This window comes from Coregonus lavaretus (genome assembly GCF_964263955.1).
Source record: "Coregonus lavaretus genome assembly, chromosome: 34".
In the NCBI taxonomy this organism is placed as follows: domain Eukaryota; kingdom Metazoa; phylum Chordata; class Actinopteri; order Salmoniformes; family Salmonidae; genus Coregonus; species Coregonus lavaretus.
The window spans coordinates 30,888,098-30,905,834 of record NC_140021.1 but is presented as its reverse complement, the minus strand read 5'-3'; the positions used below and the strand labels follow the sequence as shown (position 1 = coordinate 30,905,834).

The window sequence follows — 17,737 nt, the reverse complement described above, 5'->3', positions numbered from 1 at the left end:
ACAAGCCACAGATGGGCTGCAGGATTTCAGCTATTTTAAACCTGCAAGTCCAGCGTTTAGCATGATTTACAAAACAAGTGTAACATCCAACCGTATTGTCCTGCGTTTTAACAACACCATTTAGGGATTTTTCGCACAAGGAGGTTATCCATTACTGTCCATTGTCTTCGTCACCAGGAGTTTATCTTGAACTAGTCTATTTCTCAACCATTTGTGATGCCAGAGGTTCACTTTATTTATTACCTCCAATTGGTAGTTACAGTCTTGTCCCATCGCTGCAACTCCCCTACAAACATGGGAGAGACGAAGGCCGAGAGCCATGTGTCCTCCGAAACATGACCCTGCCAAGCTGCGCTGCTCGCTTAACCCGGAAGCCAGCCTTACCAATGTGTCGGAGGAAACACCGTCCAGTTGGAGACCGAAGTCAGCTTGCAGCTTGCAGCTTGCAGGCGCACGGCCCGCCACAAGGAGTCACTAGAGTGCGATGGGACAAGGAAATCCCAGCCTCCCAAACCCTCCCCTAACCCGGACGACGCTGGGCCAATTGTGCACCGCCTCATGGGTCTCCCGGTCACGGCAGGCTGTGACACAGCCTGGGATTGAACCCGGGTCTGTAGTGACGCCTCAGACTGCTGCGCCACACGGGAGGCCCACCAGGGGTTCACTTTCACATAACAATGCAATGATTGCTCGCTTGGAGCTGATTTGTGCTGATTCCTGGAAAGGTTTGAGTGTATGTTAGGCAGGGCACAGCTCCAGAACACTCTCGGCCTGACCTCAGCTTACAGCACTCTGTTCTCATCGGTTACTATAGCTTCCTCCTCATATTTACTGTAAATAAACGCTGTCTTCTAATGAGCAAGGCCGTATCATTAAAGCAAGCAAGAATTAAAGGGGAAATCTGGGATTTACCAAACATTGGTCAAAGAGAAAGTTCTGGGTCATAACAGCGTAATCCAAAGTGATCAAGGTAGACATTGTCAGGATGTCACATCAACTCAATGGCATTAGAAGAACAATAGCATACATCACATCAAATCAAATCAAATTTGATTGGTCACAAACACATATTTAGCAGATGTTATTGCAGGTGTAGCGAAATGCTTGTGTTCCTAGCTCCAACAGTGCAGTAGTATCTAACAATTCACAACAATACACACAAATCTAAAAATAAAATAATGGAATGAAGAAATATAAGGATTAGGACGAGCAATGTCGGAGTGGCATTTACTAAAATATAGTAGAATAGAATACAGTATATAGATATGAAATGAGTAAAGCAGTGTGTAAACATTATTAAAGTGACTAGTGTTCCATTATTAAAATGACCAGTGATTCTATGTCTACATATATAGGGCAGCAACCTCTAATGTGCAGGGTTGAGTATCTGGGTAGTAGCCGGCTAGTGATGGATATTTAACAGTCTGATGGACTTGAGATAGAAGCAGTCATTCTCTCGGTCCCAGCTTTGATGCACCTGTACTGACCTCGCCTTCTGGATGATAGTGGGGTGAACAGGCTGTGGCTCGGGTGGTTGATGTCCTTGATGACCTTTTTGGCCTTCCTGTGACATCGGGTGCTGTAGCTGTCCTGTCCATTGTTCATCCCAAATGCGCAACGATCAGGAAAACTACATTACTTGTTATGGAAAAGTTATTTGTGTTTGGAGCAACATTGTGTTTTGGTACGAGCAGTAGAAATTAGGGGTGTAACGATTCGTTTTAACAACGATTCGATTTGTATCACGATTCGTGGTTGTCGATATGATTCAAGTTCGATATTGGTTCATTTAGAACGATACGATCCGAAACGATTCAGTGACTTGAAATCGATTCAGTAACCTTTTAGCCAAAAATTCAACCAGTGTGACTGAAATAAATACCTGGATACTGGACAGTGCAGGTGAAGTTTCCTAGATTCCTGTTTCTTGTAAGGACCGCAATGGTGGCTTGATAATTTCTCGCTCGTCGGCTTCTCCTCTGTCGTCCGCCATGCTATGTTTTGTTGTCTTTGCGCCTTTGCGCTGCTGCTGGCGCGGGGCGATGACGTCACGGATAGGCAGACTGAATCGAGTAATGTTTAAAGCCTTTATCATTAATAGTGCTAAGAAAAAACATCCATATAAAGTCTGACGTGCTTAAATCCAATGGGTTATTTCCTAGTATCGATACAATCGATTTATTACATTTTAAAACGATGTTAGATTGATATATGTTGTCCAAAAGGCCAACTCGCCGAGCACAGATCGGTGTAGTTGGATCATAGGAATATAAATCGATACATCGATGTAGTAGATGGATCGTTACACCCCTAGTAGAAATGTTTTTGTCATTCTGTGGTGTCAGTATGGTCTCAGTATCTTAGATGTTGGTTGTTTTGTGGTCGTGGTCGGCCAGGCTAAACTAGGTTTGAACTCGCAGGGAAGTGATGACGAACCACTGTCCAGTTGAATGAGCAGCAGCCAGTCTGAAGGAACCATAAAACTCCACATATAGACAACACATTACCGTTAAACTGTGAACAAGGAAGCACCAATTTCACTCTTGTCTCCATTTCTCTGGAGTCTACTCTTATTTCTCTCAGATCCTTCCTCAGAAATGTTTATAATCACAGACCAGTCTGTGAATGATTTTCACTGAGAAAATGATCAGCTCATATTAAGTCTTCAGTCCAGACATGCATAGACTAGAAGACATTTGGCTGCCATTAGGCTTCATATAGATGCAGTACCGTACACCCAAACCTCAATGTCTAAATAGTATCAGCTATCCAGAGGTTCTGTCCTCAGTGTTGCGGTCTGTTTTGAGGATTTGGTTCTGTGATCTGATATGAGAACAGAAAGTATATATTTCACTTGGTTTGTTTGAATTGTCCAATTCAAACAAACCATTACTATTACTCTAATCAACCAAATAATCTAGAGGACTTGTATGCATCCCAGGCGCCTATGGTATTAAACATACAGATGCTTTCCCAGTGAGTGACGATGTTTGTTGACCTGACTTTGATGTGACGCAGTCAGAAGTCCAGCATCTGTATCTGCGTCCCAAATGGCACCCTATTCCCTATATAGTACACTACTTTTGACCAGAGCCCTATGGGTCTGTGTCTGTTGTCCTGTTGCCAGACCGCAGGGCCCATCCCGGAAGTCACCAGCTGGGAGACAAACAACCAAGCCATGACCTTTGGATCACGACCCTGGACTGAGACTGTCACTGGGATCTCACTAGGGTGCAGAAAAACAGAACAGCTGCTTCATCTGAAACCTCCGACCCAGTCTGCCCCCTTGACTCTAAATCTGACCATCAATGGGAGGGAGGGGGGAACGTTCTGGGAAATGGAGGGGGTTGTGGGTTACTTTGTTGTTGTTTGTTGTTGGTGGCGGCCATGTTTGTGTTTTGACAGCTGTCCTCCATTTTGGATACTTGGACAGCTAACCCTGAGAGCTTAGTTGATCCTGTCGACATTCTCTAATGATGAAAGAGTTGGAATGCCTGGTCTGTGTATTGTAAAACATTCATTTTATAGTATTTTGATTTACTTTCAGCGCAATAGTTTTATAGAAACTCTGTCAACATATTTAGATAGGTCTGCAGTTTCTGGCCCAAGTTCTTTTTTAGCAGTGGAAGCCAGCATTGGGTTTGCACTCCAAACACACGTCAGTCGTTATAAATGTTCTTGAAGCTTTGAAACCGAATGACCATTGCCATGTTCTACAATGATCCATGCACAGAGACAAATTGAAGAGCAGCTTTGACACTGACCAATACATCTCACCGACCAAGACATTGGTCAACTGCTATTGGGCCTGTCTGAGGTGATTCTGTATGACTGGCTGTACACAAAGAACCGGCACAGTGATTTTAAGAGATATTCTTGGCAGACGCTAGTCCTTGTTAAGAGATATTAAGGGGGCCACCGAGGGCCTTTAAACGGGCCAGTTATAGATCAGGGCATCATAAGCCATGTGCTGGGGGCTGTGGGGAGTGACTCACTGAGAGGTGGACCAGGTACCTCAGCTCCAAAACAAAACATATGTGGTGTCAGGATAGGAAGGTGCTATCATTCATCTCTCTCTCTCTCTCTCTCTCTTTCTCTCTCTCTCTCTCTCTCTCTCTCTCTCTCTCTCTCTCTCTCTCTCTCTCTCTCTCTCTCTCTCTCTCTCTCTCTCTCTCTCTCTCTCTCTCTCTCATTTTCTTTATTTCTCTCTCTGTCTTTTCCCTCTCTCTTCTTTCTTGCTGCTTCCCATCTGTTATCGCTCTTTGTCCATTTCTTTCTATCTACTCTCCTTATCTGTCTTTCTCTCGGTTAATGACCTTGTTTATCTGTGATTACAGTGACATGTTGTTAAAGGGAAACAGTAATAAACAGGAACAGCTCTCCAGTTGCATTATATTGGTGGCAGTAACCGAAAGGTTGCTAGTTCGAATCCCTGCGCTAACTTAACCCTAATTGCTCCAGGGTCGCCGTCAATAATGGCTGATCCCTGGCCATGACCCCACTCTCTGAGGGTGTCTTAGGGGAAGTGGGATATGCACATTTCCATTTCACACCACACACTTGTACATGTGTGAAACAGGACAAATATAAGCACCCCCTATTTGATTGCAACATGACTGCTGTTAGTAAAGTTAGTAAAGTGCTGCTTGCCAGGGAGTTGAGTCAACCTGAATGGTTGGCTAGGAGCTAGTGAAAGCTTGGAGTGCTGAACTGTGTGTGTATGCCTTGTCCGTGCCTCAACACTCTTTCCGGTAAATCTAATTTTCACTTTGACTTGGCTGAGTGGACAGAATGCATCTTCCAGCTGGAAAGGGTGTTAAACTGAGGTCTGCCTCCTAATGATCATTACAGATCCCAGGACAGCTATAGAAAGAGGAGGCCTGTTAACCTCGGTATCCTGGCCAAAGTCCCACTGTGGCCCTATAGCAGCAGAGCAACCTGACTAGCTGATCACTTCAGTATTATAATAAGTATTATAATTGGCTAAAGTTATCCCTCGCTAGCTATACTGCTCTTCAACTGCATGGGTGGCGACTGAAGTGCTCTGGCACCAAATGGCTCCAGGCTACATTGGAAGTCTACACTATTCTACACCAATGCTTTTCTATAATGGAAATTATTAGGCTTTATACAACGGGTGGGTCTAATCCTGGATGCTGATTGGTTAAAACCGCATTCCAGACGGTGTCTATTCCACAAGTTACCACTGGCTAAATCTATGACGTTAAAATGCCTATTTACTCTGTTCCATCTGACTGCACAATCCACTGTCTCATCAGCTCAGCCAGGCAATGTATGTACTAGATATACACTGTAAAAAGCATCTAGACATTATCTACCATTTCGTTTAGACTAGCATTTGGTTTTCAACAGTGGAGATTTGCAACCGACATTTGCAATATTGTTTCATTATTGAAATTCGATCTCCAGCTGTCCTATGGTAATGAACGTGTCGGGAGTCGGGACGAGACAGACAGGCTGGCAGCTTTTTTCTGCCAGGCAAAATCATGACTCAGCATTGTTTTTATGGATATATACAAAGAAATGTCAAAGGAAAAACACAAAATGCAGCTTCAGTTTGAAGTGATTGTGTTAGCTGTGTGGCATGGCGAGAGAGCAAATGTTCAATGCCAGGCGAAATCGCGCATCATTATCTCATTGTTATGGATGTATCCCCCCAAAATAACTAGAAAACAGCTTAAACAGCTACTGTTGTTATTCTGACTGCACTGTTTGACGTGACTGTATTAGCCAAAGTTGGCTAGCTAGCAAGCAAGGGATAAGAACATTGCCAGCCATCATGGCAATGAAACATTTAGAATGAATGACTGGGTGGCGTCCATAGAATTAGAACAAAAATACTTAACGACTGGGTCTGGTCTCTGGCAACCGAACAGATAAAACGAACAACCAGCCGGCTTGGGTAGCAACCCTAGATTTGTGTCGGGACCATATCTTGTGGAAGGATGAAATAGTATGAATAAATTCATCAAAGTTACATTTTTAATGAGAATATGTCAATCATTACTTGAATATGTTGGTAACCCGTTGTAGAAAAGTAATAATGCCCTCGAAGCCAGTGTTTGGAGGATATATTGGCACGGTTTTCCGGCCTAACAACACCTGTGCCAATATATCCTCCAAACACCGGCTTCTCGGGCATTATCACTTATATAATTCATTATCATAATCACATTACACGAGACAGCAAGCCCTATAGGCATGTAGTAGCCTTAGGTCAAGAAGTTTTAATACAAAGATTGCATTGGCACAGGCTGTCTTTGTGTTGCCATGGAAATGTTCATATCTTGGAAGTGGCTTTCCTTGAGCTGGGCATGCAAATAAGTTTTATTTCAGGTACATGAAAAGCAGGACCTTTCTTTTTTTCACCCACTTCCTGAATTCAAATGCAATACAGCTGTGTTCCCGTCAGCACTGCGGATCTCGGATCTGTCAGGAAAGATATCCTTAGAAATAAATATTCCAGGAAAATGTAAGAGAATGCCTACATTCCTCTATATCCCCACTGGTTGGAGGCACTTGAAGGTCCATGGTTTGAATACATACTCCTACATACAGGAACTGTCTGTTTATGTTTCATTATGAGGAGTGGCTGAATGTGTGTGTGTGTGTGCACGTGTGAATTTTGCGTGTTGCGTGCATGTGTGTGTGTGTGTGTCAGAGAGTCTGCCGAGTGAAGACTTTCCCAGGAAAATAAGCCTGTGGCACAGTGTAAAGAGCCCCCTCGCCCCCTCGCCCCCTCACCACCCAGGGCCTCAGGGAACAACTGGGCCCTTTAATGTGGCCTCCAGGCTGTTTGTGTAGATGTGGGGACCTGGAGATTCAGACCCATTGTGAGTCCAAGATGGCGTAGCAGTGCGGTCTTGTTTTTTTCTGTGTCCTTGTGTAAATAGACAGTTATTTTAGTTAATTGTCTATTTTGTATATATTTCTCAATTTTACTTTTCATTCTTTAACTAAATATACTTTCCTGCAACCCGCCTCACCCAACGTGGAAAGGATTCTATTATCAAGAACCTTAAGCTGAAACTAGTCTAGCTGCAACCGAATGGCTACTTGCTATTAGCCACTGTTAGCGTCTTCACCATTGTCCGTGGCCTGCACTACCCACCAGCCAGCTCTAGCTCTAGCCTGGACAATTTGTCGGCCAGTCTGCACAGCCTGCTATCGACACATAGCATATTGGATTTTCTGCCGGAATCACTGGACCCTAGCGCCGGATCATCGCAACCAGCTAGCTGCAACCAAATGGCTGTTGTCGATGGCTAATTACCATTGCCCCTTAGCGAGCACCAGTTAGCCTTGAGCTAGCCTCGAGCCAGGCCCATCTCCCGGCTATCTACCTCTCTGTCAACCGGACGGGACCTCCTAGTGTTGACACGGAGCCCCGCCGATCCAACACGACTGCTTTGCCGACGAAATCGTCTGATGTGGTTTCAACAGGCTTCCCGTTACGACGTCGACCACGAAGATCCATCTGCTAGCCCCGGCCTGCTAGCACACGCAAGCCGGGCCTCTTGCTCGCCAGCCCCCGAACTACCTCCGAACTCTCCTATTGCTGTTCACCGGACCTTATGATAACTCAGCTATACAGCTGATGCCTGCTGGACTGTTCCTTTATATGGTACCGCATCCTGTTTATGTTTAGCCTCAGCCCAAACTTTGTCGCCATTACCAGCTGTTGTCTTAGCTCTCTCGAATAACACCTGTGTTTGCTTTATGCCTCTCTCCCTTGCTTATTGCTGTTTCGGTTATTTCTTATTGTACTATTTCACTGTAGAGCCCCCAGCCCAGCTCAACCTGCCTTAGACAGCTCATTTGTCCTACCCCCAATACACGCGGAGACCGACTCAATCAGTGCCTCCAGTGATGCTATCTCTTTCATCGTTACCCAACGCTTAGGTTTAACTCCACTGTACTCATATCCTTCCATATCCTTGTCTGTACATAATGCCCTGGATCTATTCTACAACGCCCGGAAATGTGCCCCTTTTTTTCTCTGTACCCAACGCACTAGAAGACCAGTTCTTAAAGCCTTTCGCCGTATCCTTATTCTACTCCTCCTCTGTTCCTCTGGTGATGTAGAGGTTAACCCAGGCCCTGTAGCCCCCAGTATCACTCCTACTCCCCAGGCGTTATCATTTGTTGACTTCTGTAACCGTAAAAGCCTTGGTTTCTTGCACGTTAACATATGAAGCCTCCTCCCTAAGTTTGAGTTATTCACTGCGTTAGCACACTCCGCCAACCCTGATGTTCTAGCAGTGTCTGAATCCTGGCTTAGGAAGGCCACCAAAAATTCAGAAATTTCCATCCCCAACTACAACATTTTCCGTCTCGAAAGAACTGCCAAAGGGGGTGAGGTTGCAATCTACTGTAGAGATCATACTATCCAGGTCTGTGCCCAAACAGTTTGAGCTTCTACTTCTAAAAGTCCACCTTTACAGAAATAAGTCTCTCACTGTTGCCGCTTGCTACAGACCCCACTCAGCCCCGAGCTGAGCCCTGGACACCATATGTGAACTGATTGCCCCCCATCTATCCTCAGAGTTCGTACTGCTTGGTGACCTAAACTGAGATATATGCTTAACACCCCGGCCAACCTACAATCTAAACTAGATGCCCTCAATCTCACACAAATTATCAACGAACCTACCAGGTACAACCCAAAATCTGTAAACATGGGCACCCTCATAGATATCATCCTGACAAATGTACCCTCTAAAAACACCTCCGCTGTCTTCAACCAGGATCTCAGCTATCAGTGCCTTATTGCCTGCATCCATAATGGGTCCGCGGTCAAACGACCACCCCTCATCACTGTCAAACGCTCCCTAAAACACTTTAGCGAGCAGGCCTTTCTAATTGACCTGGCCCGGGTATCCTGGATGGATATTGACCTCATTCCGTCAGTAGAGGATGCCTGGTTGTTCTTTAAAAGTGCTTTCCTCTCAATCTTAAATAAGTATGCCCCATTCCAAAAATTAGCCCCTGGTTCTCCTCAGACTTGACTGCCCTTGACCAGCACAAAAACATCCTGTGGCGTACTGCATTAGCATTGAACAGCCCCCGCGATATGCAACTTTTCAGGGAAGTCAGGAACCAATATACACAATCAGTTAGGAAAGCAAAGGCTAGCTTTTTCAAACAGAAATTTGCATCCTGTAGCACTAACTCCAAAAAAATTTGGGACACTGTAAAGTCCATGGAGAATAAGAGCACCTCCTCCCAACTGCCCACTGCACTGAGGCTAGGAAACACTGTCACCACCGATATATCTACAATAATCGAGAATTTCAACAAGCATTTTGCTACGGCTGGCCATGCTTTCCACCTGGCTACCACTACACCGGCCACCAGCTCTGCACCCTCCGCTGCAATTTGCCCCCCCCCCCCCCCCCCCCCCCCCGCTTCTCCTGTACACAAATTCAGACAGCTGATGTTCTGAAAGAGCCAAACCTCCAAACGAGCTTCAACGCCATACAACACTCCTTCCGTAGCCTCCAACTGCTCTTAAACACTAGTAAAACTAAATGCATGCTCTTCAACCGAACGCTGCTTGCACCCGCCCACCCGACTAGAATTACTACTCTCGGCGGGTCTGACCTAGAGTATGTGGACAACTTCAAATACATAGGTGTCTGGTTAGACTGTAAACTCTCCTTCCAGACTCACATTAAGCATCTACAATCAAAAGTTAGATCTAGAATCGGCTTCCTATTTCGCAACAAAGCCTCATTCATTCATGCTGCCAAACATGCCCTCGTAAAACTGACTATCCTACCGATCCTTGACTTCGGCGATGACATTTACAAAATAGCCTCCAACACTCTACTCAGCAAATTGGATGTAGTCTATCACAGTGCCATCCGTTTTGTCACCAAAGCCCCATATACTACCCACCATTGTGACCTGTACGCTCTTGTTGGCTGGCCCTCACTACATATTCGTCGCCAAACCCACTGGCTCCAGGTCATCTATAAATCACTGCTAGGCAAATCCCTGTCTTATCTTAGCTAACTGGTCACCATAGCAACACCCACCCGTAGTCTGCGCTCCAGCAGGTATATCTCACTGGTCATCCCCAAAGCCAACACCTACTTTGGCCGCTATTCCTTCCAGTTCTCTGCTGCCAATGACTGGAACAAACTGCAAAAATCTCTGAAGCTGGAGACTCTTATCTCCCTCACTAACTTTAGGCGTCAGTTGTCAGAGCAGCTTACCGATCACTGCACCTGTAGACAGCCCATCTGTAATTAGCCCATCCAACTACCTCATCCCCATATTGTTATTTATTTTGCTAATTTGCACCCCAGTATCTCTATTTGCACATCATCTTTTGCACATCTATCATTCCAGTGTTAATACGAAATTGTAACTATTTTTCACTATGGCCTATTTATTACCTTACCGCCATAATTTACTACATTCGCACACACTGTATATTTATATATTTTCTGTTGTATTTTTGACTTTATGTTTTGTTTACCCCATATGTAACTCTGTGTTGTTGTTTTTATCGCACTGCTTTGCTTTACCTTGGTCGCAGTTGTAAATGAGAACTTGTTCTCAACTGGCTTACCTGGTTAAATAAAGGTGAAATAAATAAAATAAAAACCCAGGGCCTGGAGAGCCCCAGACCTCAGCCCACATAGGGCCAGCCAGGCCACACTCTGACCTGGTTCTCTGCTGTCTCCTCATAGCCTGACTCTGCAGCCACCTGAGCCACAATACACCCCTGACCATGGATTTGTCCCAAATGTACCCTAATCCCTTATAGTGCACTACTTTTGACGAGGGACCATAGGGCTCATAGGGCTCTGGTCAAAAGTATTGCACTTGCACTATATAGGGAATAGGTGCCATTTGGGATGCACCCCTAGGCAGAGTACAGAGATTTACATTTACATTTACATCATTTAGCAGACACTCGTTTTTGGGTGGGAGGGTGGGGGAAGAAGGATTACTTTATACTATTCTAGGTATTCCTTAAAGAGGTAGGGTTTCAAGTGTCTCCGGAAGGTGGTCAGTGACTCCGCTGTCCTGGCGTCATGGGGGAGCTTGTTCCACCATTGGGGTGCCAGAGCAGCGAATAGATTTGACTGGGCTGAGCTGGAACTGTGCTTCCGTAGAGGTAGGGGGGCTAGCAGGCCAGAGGTGGATGAACGTAGTGCCCTCGTTTGGGTGTAGGGTCTGATCAGAGCCTGAAGGTAAGGAGGTGCCGTTCCCCTCACAGCTCCGTAGGCAAGCACCATGGTCTTGTAGTAGATGCGAGCCTCAACTGGAAGCCAGTGGAGTGTGCGGAGGAGCGGGGTGACATGAGAGAACTTGGGAAGGTTGAACACCAGACGGGCTGCAGCGTTCTGGATAAGTTGTAGGGGTATAATGGCACAGGCAGGGAGCCCAGCCAACAGCGAGTTGCAGTAATCCAGACGGGAGATGACAAGTGCCTGGATTAGGACCTGTACCGCTTTCTGTGTAAGGTAGGGTCGTACTCTGCGAATGTTTTAGACCATGAACCTGCAGGATCGGATCACCACTTTGATGTTAGCGGAGAACGACAGGGTGTTGTGCAGGGTCACGCCAAGGTTCTGTGCACTCTGGGAGGAGGACACAATGGAGTTGTCAACCGTGATGGCGAGATCATGGAGCGGGCAGTCCTTCCCCGGGAGGAAGAGCAGCTCCATCTTGCCGAGGTTCAGCTTGAGGTGGTGATCCGACATCCACACTGATATGTTTGCCAGACATGCAGAGATAAGATTCGCCACCTTGTTATCAGAAGGGGAAAAGGAGAAAATTAATTGTGTGTCGTCTGCGTAGCAATGATAGGAGAGACCATGTGAGGATATGACAGAGCCAAGTGACTTGGTGTATAGAGAGAATAGGAGAGGGCCTAGAACTGAGCCCTGGGGGACACCAGTGGTGAAAGCACGTGGTGCGGAGACAGATTCTCGCCACGCCACCTGGTAGGAGCGACCTGTCAGGTAGGACGCAATCCAAGAGTGAGCAGCACCGGAGATGCCCAACTCGGAGAGGGTGGAGAGGAGGATCTGATGGTTCACAGTATCAAAGGCAGCGGATAGGTCTAGAAGGATAAGAGCAGAGGAGAGAGAGTTAGCTTTAGCAGTGCGGAGAGCCTCCGTGACACAGAGAAGAGCAGTCTCAGTTGAATGACCAGTCTTGAAACCTGACTGGTTTGGATCAAGAAGGTCATTCTTAGAGATAGCAGGAGTGTTGGCTAGAGACGGCACGCTCAAGAGTTTTGGAGAGAAAAGAAAGAAGGGATACTGGTCTGTAGTTGTTGACATCGGAGGGATCGAATGTAGGTTTTTTGAGGAGGGGGGCAACTCTCGCTCTCTTGAAGATGGAAGGGACATGGCCAGCGGTCAAGGATGAGTTGATGAGCGAGGTGAGGTAAGGAAAAAGGTCTCCAGAAATGGTCTGGAGAAGAGAGGATAGGATAGGGTCAAGTGGGCAGGTTGTTGGGCGGCCGGCCGTCATAAGTCGCAAGATTTCATCTGGAGAGAGAGGGGAGAAAGAAGTCAAAGCATATGGTAGGGCAGTGTGAGCAGGACCAGCGGTGTCATTTGACTTAATAAATGAGGATCGGATGTCGTCAACCTTCTTTTCAAAATGGTAGACGAGGTAATCCACAGAGAGGGAGGAGGGAGGGGGAGGAGGAGGAGGATTCAGCAGGGAGGAGAATGTGGCAAAGAGCTTCCTAGGGTTAGAGGCAGAGGCTTGTAATTTAGAGTGGTAGAAAGTGGCTTTAGCAGCGGAAACAGAGGAAGAGAATGTAGAGAGGAGGGAGTGAAAAGATGACAGGTCCGCAGGGAGTGTAGTTTTCCTCCATTACCGCACGGCTGCCCGGAGCCCTCTTCTGTGAGCTCGCAATGAGTCGTCAAGCCACGGAGCAGGAGGGGAGGACCAAGCCGGCCGGGAGGATAGGGGACATAGAGAGTCAAAAGATGCAGAAAGGAAGGAGAGGAGGGTTGAGGAGGCAGAATCAGGAGATCGGAGGGAGAAGGATTTAGCAGAGGGAAGAGATTATAGGATGGAAGAGGAGAGAGTAGCGGGAGAGAGAGAGCGAAGGTTGCGACGGCATTAGTAGGGGCAGAGTGAGTAGTGTTGGAGGAGAGCGAGAGAGAAAAGGATACAAAGTAGTGGTCGGAGACTTGGAGGGGAGTTGCAGTGAGATTAGTAGAAGAACAGCATCTAGTAAAGATGAGGTCAAGCGTATTGCCTGCCTTGTGAGTAGGGGGGGACGGTGAGAGGGTAAGGTCAAAAGAGGAAAGGAGTGGAAAGAAGGAGGCAGAGAGAAATGAGTCAAAGGCAGACGTAGGGAGGTTGAAGTCACCCAGAACTGTGAGGTGTGAGCCATTCTCAGGAAAGGAACTTATCAAGCTCATTGATGAACTCTCCAAGGGAACCTGGAGGGCGATAAATGACAAGGACGTTAAGCTTGAATGGGCTAGTGACTGTGACAGCATGGAATTCAAATGAGGAGATAGACAGATGGGTCAGGGGAAAAAGAGAGAATGTCCACTTGGGAGAGATGAGGATTCCTGTGCCACCGCCGCGCTGACCAGATGCTCTCGGGGTATGCGAGAACACATGGTCAGACGAGGAAAGAGCAGTAGGAGTAGCAGTGTTTTCTGTGGTAATCCATGTTTCCGTCAGGGCCAAGAAGTCGAGGGACTGGAGGGTAGCATAGGCTGAGATGAACTCTGCCTTGTTGGCCGCAGAACGGCAGGCTGCCGGAGACCTGGAACTCCACGTGTATCGTGAGCGCAGGAACCACCAGATTAGAGTGGCAGCAGCCACGCGGTGTGAAGCGTTTGTATGGCATGTGCAGAGAGGAGAGAACAGGGATAGACAGACACATAGTTGACAGTCTTTAGAAAAAGGCTACAATAATGCAAAGGAGATCGTAATGAAATGAACTAAACATCTGGGAAAGCGAGAGAGCGGGGCCTCCCTCACTTACGTTTCACTGAAACACTCAAATATAACTCTCCCAACTTCCACTTTAGAAATTATAATTATTGTAAACTACAGCGGTTCAATGTTTTCTAGGAATAGACTCTAACTTAGTTTATTCAGTTAGTTAACTTGGTACAGTATTCTTCCGTGAAAACCGTCCAGGGCACCGAATCCTATGACGCCATAGCCAACTAGCATGCCAGCCTCCAATAACACGGTTTAGCAACAATACTCGGTTACAACAAACCACCAGTGTGTTAACACGCCAAACAGATCATTCGTTTCCGTGTCTAACATTGTGTAAAGTTTTGGGTTAGTTTTGACAGTTGAGTGAGTACGTCGTCAACTTATTCAGCCAGTTAGTTAGCTAGAATAGATAGCATACTAGCTAGCCATTGCTCTCTGCCAACGAACCAACCCCTCCTCCCACGGCACGAAACACACAGAGAGAGCCAAGCTAACGTTAACTAGTCACCCATGTCCCGAATTCCCTTGAACGACTCTGGTTACCAGTATGTAAAAACAAAACAAAAATAAATGTAGGTTATAACTTACCCTTAGTAGCTACTGTTAGCCAGTTAAGTGCAAAGCTAGCCACTGAATCGATTCAGCCAGTTTGCGTCTGTCCCAACGGAGAGAAAGCGTCTCCAAATATTACAGCTAGGTCGTTCCAGCTATTGTTTAGTTAGCTATCCAGGTAGCAACAAGCTAACTACATTTCGAGATGCAGGATAACCGGTCATAGGATATAATATATTAAATATACAGTGCATTCTGAAAGTATTGAGACCCCTTGACTTTTTCCACATTTTGTTATGTTACAGCCTTATTCTAAAATTGATTTTTTTAAAGAATCCTCATCAATCTACACACAATACCCCATAATGACAAAGCAAAAACAGGTTTTTATTAAAAAGAAACAATTTTAATATTACATTGACATAAGTATTCAGACCCTTTACTCAGTACTTTGTTGAAGCGCCTTTGGCAGCGATTACAGTCTTGTGTCTTCTTGGGTATGACTCTACAAGGTTGGCACACCTGTATTCTTGGATATGACCCTACAAGCTTGGCACACCTGTATCACCAACATCTAAAAAGAACTGGTTTAACATCTGTCGTGGTTATTGGGGATTTTCAACTAAATTAAAAGTGAAGTCCTTTACACTCACAATTGGGTTCAGTCAGTCAGCAGTCAATCCTCATCCTTGTTCCACAATGCACGTTTTCATGCAACCCTAATTAAGACCAGATAAGTGGTGAACTCACTGCAACTCTAGCAGAACCCACTGTAAAGGGTTTTTACTGGCAGAGCTGTAGTAGTGGGCTGTCCAGGGAACCACAGCTCCACAGCCTAAAAATGCAGTCAGGTCCAGATGGTTATGTGAAGTGAGACCCCAATGTTCTATTCAAATCAAATCAAATCAGCCTCAATTCATTGGGCATGGACTCTACAAGGTGTCGAAAGCGTTCCACAGGGATGTTGGCCCATGTTGACTCCAATGCTTCCCACAGTTGTGTCAAGTTGGCTGGATGTTTTAACATACGGGAAACTGTTGAGCGTGAAAAACCCAGCGTCGTTGCAGTTCTTGACACAAACCGGTGCGCCTACAACATCCTACACAAACCTACAACATCCTTTCACTTCCTATGGCAAGGGTAGTCAACTAGATTCAAGTAGAGTTTTTTTTACACTGCAAATTCGCCACAACTAAGCCCAAATATACATTGTATTTGAAAATAACAATAATTGTATACCTTGATTACATTGAGACGATCACATATCTTTCTTTTAATGTTTTGGGGAATACCCCCCCCCCCCCCCCCCCCAAATATAGATTGCTTTTAAAAACTTTTGAGGGGCAAATAAAAATCACTTGTTGTGATCAGCTGTTGCTGACCCCTTTCATATGGTTACAGTATGAATAGTGTAAACAAACTCACTATGATGCTGTCGATAATTCATTTAAAGATGTTTTTACATACACATTTTGATTCACATGCATTTCTCTCCCTTGTGTAGGGATCCAGGAGGGTACCCAGTGTACTAAGTGTAAGAATGAGTGGGCATTGAAGACCTCCATAGCACTGCTCTACGTGCTGTGTACTCTACTCACCATCGCTGTTGCTGTCCTCGGGTATAAAGGTAAGCAGGGACACCTGTCAGTCAAAGTGCATGCTTCTGTAACCTTTATTTCTGGTTGTAGATATCTTACACTACCTCCACTGATGTCTTTGGAAATAATATTGCTTTCAAAATAAGAGTACCCAGGGTACAGACAATTACTATGACTCAATACATTATGCATAAAATAAAAGCCATAATAAAACTAAGGCTATACTACTTATGAGGTAGGGAGAGACATCTCTTCATGCTTGTGTATCTGTCAAAGTGATTGCTACTTTAGAGACATAGAATGGAAAGTCTAGCTATGTCACTGTGTAACCTGACTGGGACCATGGTGGCCAGCATTGCTTAACCAAACCTCATTACGCCTTCACAATGAATACAAAGACATATTTCAATAAAGTTGTGCGGTTCGTTGAGAAAGTGAGTGTCCAAACTGTGCGTGAGGTCTTTCTCCACATCCTGCCAGGAAATAAGATCACCCCTGTTTGATCACCATGAGCACATTGGGTTTGTTTGCATTGGAGTGGGTGGCTGTGTGTGTGTTTGGTGTGTGTGTTTGGTGTGTGGGTGTGTTTGTGTGGTGTGTGTGTTTGGTGTGTGTGTTTGTGTGTGTGTGTGTGTGTGTGGTGTGCTTGGTGTGTGTGTTTGGTGTGTGGGTGTGTGTTTGTGTGTGGTGTGTGTTTAGTGTGTGTGTGGTGTGTGTGTTTGTGTGTGTGTGTGTGGTGTGTGTGTGTGGTGTGTGTGTTTGGTGTGTGTGTTTAGTGTGTGTTTGTGTGTGCTTGTGTGTGGCGTGTGTTTAGTGTGTGTGTGTGGTGTGTGTGTTTGTGTGTGTGTGTGGTGTGTGTGTGTGGTGTGTGTGTTTGGTGTGTGTGTTTAGTGTGTGTTTGTGTGTGCTTGTGTGTGGCGTGTGTTTAGTGTGTGTGTGTGGTGTGTGTGTTTGTGTGTGTGTGTGTGGTGTGGGTGTTTGGTGTGGGTGTTTAGTGTGTGTGTGTGGTGTGTGTGGCGTGTGTGCTTGTGTGTGGCGTGTATTTAGTGTGTGTGTGGTGTGTGTGTGTGGTGTGTGTGTTTGGTGTGTGTGTTTAGTGTGTGGGTGTGTGTTTGTGTGTGCTTGTGTGTGGCGTGTGTTTAGTGTGTGGTGCGTGTGTGGTGTGTGTGTGTGGTGTGTGTGTGTGGTGTGTGTGTTTGGTGTGTGTGTTTAGTGTGTGTGTGTTTGGTGTGTGTGTTTGTGTGGTGTGTGTGTGTGTGGTGTGTGTGTTTGTGTGTGCGTGTGGTGTGTGTGTTTGGTGTGTGTGTTTGGTGTGTGTGTTTGGTGTGTGTGTTTGTGTGGAGTGTGTGTTTGGTGTGTGTGTGTGTGGTGTGTGTGTGTGTGGTGTGTGTGTTTGTGTGTGTGTGTATGGTGTGTGTGTTTGTGTGTGTGTTTAGTGTATGGGTGTGTGTTTGTGTCCCAAGTGACCCCTTACGGTCTGCCCAAACATGACATAGATGCTGTTGGGCAATGTTTAATTGTTATTAAGTCAGACTAGTGGAAGAGTCATGGAAACTCTGAGCGATCCCACTGACTGTAAGACCATCACACGCTCTGAAACCAAAACAAGACCTGTTCTC

The 17,737-nt window shown here is 45.8% G+C and overlaps 1 protein-coding gene across 1 annotated transcript in view; it reads left to right on the top strand.

Annotated features, from left to right (window-relative positions):
* The window catches only part of LOC311109382 (collectin-12-like), a 61,890-nt gene that overhangs the window by 29,005 nt on the left and 15,148 nt on the right, over nucleotides 1-17,737 (top strand). The window contains exon 3 of the mRNA XM_084152237.1: nucleotides 16,025-16,147. Within this exon, the coding sequence (XP_084008363.1) occupies nucleotides 16,025-16,147 (123 nt within the window). The remainder of the gene's footprint in view (nucleotides 1-16,024; nucleotides 16,148-17,737) is intronic.